This window comes from Loa loa (assembly GCF_000183805.2).
Source record: "Loa loa unplaced genomic scaffold supercont3.173, whole genome shotgun sequence".
In the NCBI taxonomy this organism is placed as follows: Eukaryota; Metazoa; Nematoda; class Chromadorea; order Rhabditida; family Onchocercidae; genus Loa; species Loa loa.
The window spans coordinates 32181-38870 of record NW_018108353.1 but is presented as its reverse complement, the minus strand read 5'-3'; the positions used below and the strand labels follow the sequence as shown (position 1 = coordinate 38870).

At 29.6% G+C, this 6690-nt stretch overlaps 1 protein-coding gene across 1 annotated transcript; it reads left to right on the top strand.

Annotated features, from left to right (window-relative positions):
* Positions 1-934: 934 nt before the first annotated feature.
* LOAG_11461 (hypothetical protein) lies at positions 935-1881 on the top strand. The gene is made up of 2 exons (XM_003146979.2): positions 935-1151; positions 1323-1881. Exons 1-2 carry the CDS (start codon positions 954-956, stop codon positions 1605-1607), a joined length of 483 nt encoding a protein of 160 aa, XP_003147027.1. The 5' UTR covers positions 935-953; the 3' UTR covers positions 1608-1881.
* The last annotated feature ends 4809 nt before the right edge of the window (positions 1882-6690 follow it).

The window sequence follows — 6690 nt, the reverse complement described above, 5'->3', positions numbered from 1 at the left end:
AATTTATTAGGCATTTATAAACAAGATTGACTTTGATGATTGATCTCATTGATCAGTGTAAACTCATGATAATTGATCATTGCACTTCTTACCTTTAAAGTTCTTATCGTTTTTGTCAAACTTTTTAAGTGAGTTGACAGATGAGGCTACTACATATAACTACCTATCGCATATTATCTCTTCTCAGCCATCCTATTAAACAGCAAATAGCGCCCACCACATTGGTTACTCCTGACCAGCCTAATAACTACTTATTCCACTTGGGATCACTATTTGCACAATAATCCCATCATCGTAACATTTGATTTACAATTTATATTTTAGCTATTCGATACCATGCCGAATTTTCAAAGATTTGAGACAAATGCTATTTTCTTTAAAATTATTTTGCATCTCGTCATGCATATCTTTTTTACGATTTGATATCGTTATGTCTACGAATACTATCATTCTTTGCTGCAACCACAATGCACACATTGTCTTTGCAGTCTTAATCTCTTCTGAACTAACTCTTGAATATTCTGTTCATCTGTATCTCTACATTTTGCACTTTATTTCACAACCCTTCTGCAATCAACTGGAGGGTTCTCGTGAATCATATATTTGTAAGGTTCGGTGTAGGGAGCGGGATTACCGGTAGTTTCACTCTGGCATCATTGGTGTCTCGGGGGCGGGGTATTAAGGAGTGGGAATGATTTCTGATCGTAATCTTTTCGTTTGTGAAACAGAATTTAGGATATTTACTAGGTGAATTTCTAAATTCGATCTTTTGAAATGATACTTGTAGTAAAAATAGCAATGAAACTGATAAATGTATCTGTCTCATTATGATAAGCGAATTATCAGTGCTGAATTGAACTGTTTGTATAGTTGAGATCAATCTTAGCATTACTAGAGAATTGTGATATTTTCTTTTCAGAAATACAAATTTACTTTCCAGAAAGCTGTTCTTAATGGATTTGACCAGAATTTTGGATTTCAATCGACCAGAAAAGCCTACAGCCCTATTGGATCGATTACATAAATTCTTACCTGAAATTGCAACTGCAAATAATAATTTAAGTAATGCTGCAGGATGCGATATTAAAATATTTGCTGTTGAAGATGAAAGCGATGCATCCTCATCCACTGACTCGGACGAAGAATCAGAAGTGAATATTGTAGATTTACTCTTGCTGAGCCATTACGAATTACTTTACTACTAATCAAGTTCTATTTTTTTTTATGCGGCAAATAAAGGATTAAAATTTTCCATCCTAACTGAGTATTTAATGGTAAGTGTGCTTTGGTTAAATAATAAATTAAGTGAAGGAAAATTTCAGACTATAACGAAGCAACCCCAAATAGTAATGGATGTTACTACTTTAGTGGAAGATGCACCCAGTCGCATGATTATAAGTGATAGTGATTCTGATCTTGACGATGATAAAGAACAAAAAACTTTGCCGGTTGGATTCCGAACTGGAGAACCGATGCGAAAAAAATCGAAAAGGAAACGGCAATATTTGATGGAAGAGGTTGCCGAAGAAGATATTGCTTGTAAAGATATCAGCAACGACCAGAAAATAGTGGTAGAACAAGAAGAACTGAACACTAAACTGGAATAACTGTAAGCTGTTTTAGATAGAAATATTCTGTCGGTTTTGCTTTGTAAAATGCAAGGTTACAGCAAGGAGTTTGTTGAATTATATGTTGTTATTCATTTGTTGTTTTCCATTTTTTGTTAATCTAATATTTTTCCTGCCTCTCCATGAAGTTAATGTATCATTTATATCGAAATGATAATAGTTGCTTACAGTAACATTTGGCTTAACTTTGACTTATTTCCCAAACAAAAACCCTCGGGCTTATTTACCTGCTAGATCAACAATTAAATGAAACGTCAAATTAAAGAATGTGTTGATGTGCATTCCTTAAATGCTTTGCTATCTATGCGTGAACGTATCTGTTCATAAGTTCGTGATATGTGGAAAATGAGTTTGAAAATTCAGGCGTTATGGAAGCTGGTCCAGTAGTTATTTAGCATGAAACGTGGCAAATTATAAATGCCAGTTATTTTCTTTCATCTTCAAAATTTCATTAACAATGGGATGTGAAGTGTGCACCTAACTTGTGTCTCTTCATGTGGAATTGATTCATTTCTGTAACAGATATTAACTCGGATATATTCGACAACATCATTACTTTGCTTGCTATAATTAAAGCAAAAGTTATTTGTTCTGAAGGAATTTGTGTTCCGTGATTCCTACTGTTTCACTCTTGGTTAACGTCAGTTAAAGTCTAATTCATGAATTTGAAGTTAAAACCTTCGAATAGGAATTATTTGACAGTTTAATTAGCTACCAAATGTATATGTATGTGGCAAAACATCGAAAATTCAAATGAATATTTCTCTGGATGATAATACCTTCAGAGAAGGAAAAGTTCAATAAATATGACTGTTTACAGATTAACAAGAATGCGAAAATAATTTTACACATCGAAATTAAGAAGTGTTAGATGAAAATGGACAACCTGAAAGCAGTAGCTTTGTCGATTGATTTCCTATTTTCCGGTATCTGAGGAATTTACAAAGACATCCAGAAACTGCGAGCAATGAGAGTGGGAACGATAAGATGAAATTCTCCTCTGCTCTGCATCAAATTGATTGGTATTGAGTGATTGATATTCAAATTAATTGATCATTCGTCTGCTTGTTGCTCTATTCAGATGCACTCAGATGTGAAGTGTTTGAATGCGCCGCGCTGTTGTTTTACTCTATGCATCTTGTGCGCAAACGTGCAATTCAATAAAGGTTTTTAAAGCTATGGGAAGTGATTGCAACCGCTGTCACTTCATAATATCAACTTACTATTTTACTATTTTGTGCAATGATTCCATCTCAATACATAATCATCACATATACTGAATCCATCTGGATATGCAGTAGATTCTGGGATGATATCAAAGACAAATAATACTTTTGTCACCTTTTTGTTTCTACGGATATTTTTTACTTTTATTATACTGGTATTGAAGATATCAGTGCTGATAATGATTGATTAAGTTAGGAAGTAGAGTTGAGGCTAAAGTTGATTTCTTGATGATCGATTGGCGGGAATAATATCAAACTATGTCAACCCTAACAATAAATACTGCTAAAGGTAAAGATGTAATTCAAGATAGGATCATATATGCAAAGATGGTGAGGGAGAGGGAGAGGGAAGAAGATGAAAAGCAATAATCTAAACTTAAGTTCTAGAAGTGAAAGATGGTCAGCGGTATATCCGATGGTCATCCTTTGTCCATACATTACTTCCTCATAACATTCCAAATTATAAATGAATATTTGAAAGTTTTGGAAAATTTAATTAGTGGGAAAAAAAAATGATACGAATAGTATCTTTAAAATAGATGGTCGCATGAAAATTGCATGCATTTGTTCATCTTATCGGAGTGCAATAATGACCAATGGTTAGTTTGAGAAAGGTACGAAATCCTTTACATTCTGATAGTAATTATCATTATAATAAGTTAAGGCTTGAAGGATAAAGGATGCTTTTAAAGAGGAAAATTCAATTAGTCAAAATAAGTTTATCATTTTATGGATTAGTTAACATTTTGATGTAATCCTTAGCTTCATGAACATATTTTATACGCTGAACTTTTTTTTTCTTGATTTTTTTAATTTGTAGCAGCAAAGACTATGAGATTCAAAAACAATAAATTCTGTTAGTTTGAAAATAAACTTTAATCAAAACTTTTAACATTATCAGTTTATTAAGCATTGATAAGAATAGCTATCATATGTTTTCTACTCTTTACATTACCATTCTTGCAGATTACCGATTAGGAATCACTGCTTTACAGTATTACTTACTTGTAATATGGTATATAATTTTAATTCAGTATATTAAGAAGAAATATTAATTAGTAGCTGAAATGTATCGATCAAGATCTAAGCTTCTATCAGGTTTACATGATATTTTATTTGATAAAATTTTTTTCCTGACAAGCTTGTAATATTTTTTTTTTCGAAGATTTTTAAGAAATTAAGAGAGAGAGAAGAAAAAAAAAGAAAGATCCTTAGTCAGTAATCAAGTAATTAATCAAATTGTTTAAGTGATAGTCGTAATGATCATAACAATCACAAGCTGTAATCTTATATTTCAATAAATTAGTTTATCAATCATTTCTGACAAATAACTAATCATAGTCTAATCTATCAAATGAGAAATTTCAACATTTTTATCATTTTCGTTAAAATTTTCTTCAAAGATAAACTTAACATGTATCCATTTTCATGATATCACTAATGAAAGCTTTAGCTTTAATCATTGGGAAATTTGATATAAGTTAGATTTTCATGCTGCTTCATGCAAAAAAAATGTCTTAAGTTAAGCTTAGATTTATTTTTTTTATTTTTTTTCAACGAATTGAATTGTGTTTACAAATTTCATTACTTTAAACTAATGCATTACAATGTAAAGTTTCAATAAATTATCCAGAAATTGCAATCATCTCGAAGCAGTTAGCTAAAAAGAAAACGAAAAAAAAAAACAACCATTGATGATGTTGGGTTGGACTAGGCTAAGCTAGGCTTATTATTGTTTGCTATATTATGTATAGAGCAAATCACAAGTTTATATCAGTAATCTTTGGTGTTTTAAATTGAAAAACATAAAAAATTTGTACATTTTTTGATATGTTTGAATAATGAAATAATAGCATGATATGTTAAAATGGAATTCTTGGCTCATTAAATGTAACAATTACTAATCATTCATTGTAGGGACAAGAAATTATGGATACAGTAAGAAATGAAAAGCATAAATACAGCCAGTAAATGAATCGAACATTTTTTTTTTATTATCACCAAAATAGTTGAAAAGATAAGTTCAACATTAAAAGAAAGAAAGAAAAAAAGTTAAAGAAGCAAAAAAAAAAAAAAAGAAATGCTTTCTTTTAATTGGATTGAAATGAAATTTATGTTACGACCTTGAATTATATTTATTTCAGGTCTGAAATTAGCATTTTAGTATTAAATTAAACATAATTCAAAATGACCTGAACTAAAATAAATTATACGAAATTAGATTGAAATGGAATAACTAAGCTAAAATGATTTTGAATTGAGTTAAAATTAAAATGGAATAATTGAAATGAAATGGATGAAATAAAAAAAAAAAGTAGTTTTAAATAATATGAATTAATTTGCATAGCTTCTAAATAAAGAGATTGGAGAAAATGTGTATGTGTCGTAAAGTTCTATGTGATCAGAAATCAGATCAATACATATCAGTTCAATTAGATTGAGATATGTGTGTGTCATGAAATTCCATCCATTTGATCAGAGAACAGATATTAGTACCATTAAAAATATTGAAATAAGAGGAAAAGTTAAGCAATATTGCAATAATTATTCAATTAGCAATATTAAATAATTATTTAATTATTGTAATTACAACGATATGAAATAATTTATTGCAGCTATTAAAAATTATATAAAATACGTAGAGAGTAATTTTTAATGTTTACACTTTTCAGAATGTCAACCATTAGTCATAGATGTTTGCAAATTTAAATAAAAATTACAATTAAAGTCTAATCTAATTAAAAATTTTAAATGTTCCGAATTTAAATAAAATTAATGTTAACTTTAAATTTCGAAATGAAATTTGCAGAAAGAATAAATTTCATGCACACCTGTAATTTCCCTGATAAATTAATTATAATAATTAGAAATGCTATCTTAATGAAGTACTTTCTCAAATCGAGAATTTTCTTTTTGTTCCTCAAACTTTTCATCATTTTGATTGTCTAGAAAAAAATGATTATGTTAAATCAGACTATTCGTTATACTTGTACTACTAGGCTAAATATCAATATGTTTGGATCAAACTATTTGTTATGCATGTACTACTAGGCTTAATATCACAAATAAGCTATGCTATATTAGCCTATTTAGCACTAGCCTATTTAGCAATAGGCTAAATATCACAAATGTAACTGATTAGTCTTATTCAAAGCAATGAAGCTATATGAAATTTACTAAACGAAATTAGCATATTAACAATATTTGCAACATTTCGTAAATTTGCAATCATAAAAATATCCAAATAACACGAGAAATGACACCATATTTAAGTGATACTGTCACAAAGTAATACGAGAAATGACATCGTATTTAAGTGATACTGTCACAAAATATCCGAATAACACGAGAAATGACACCATATTTAAGTGATACTGTCACAAAATAACACGAGAAATGACACCATATTTAAGTGATACTGTCACAAAATATTCGAATAACACGCGAATGAATGATATCATGTTTAAGTAATAGATAATGATTAAATGAAAATATTGATTAGCATTAAAAATTGAAAGATATTGTAAGAATTATTGAAAATAGTTTTAATCTTGTCTTTCTTTTATGCACTTTAATTTGTCTTTAGGAAGTAAATATCCTTAGGAGAGACAAAACATTTCCAAAAATTGAAATCACATTCAATCTGTTTTACCCTCCAATCCATTTCCCATTCATTTGTTTGGCTTAGTAAGCTATCTAGCTAGTAAGCTATCCCATATTTATGATTAATGACTTTTCTTTTAAAAGAGAAAAATTTCCGGGATTTTATTACCAGCGGGGGGAGGGTGGAGGGGGAGGGAAAAAAAGAAAAACATTTCTTATTGATATGATATTTT

Excerpts from the sequence above, each read along its gene's own strand:
- LOAG_11461 (XM_003146979.2), top strand. The coding sequence starts at position 954 with ATGGATTTGACCAGAATTTTGGATTTCAATCGACCAGAAAAGCCTACA. Across the intron at positions 1,152-1,322 it reads ACTCGGACGAAGAATCAGAA|ACTATAACGAAGCAACCCCA; the intron begins GTGAATATTGTA and ends GGAAAATTTCAG.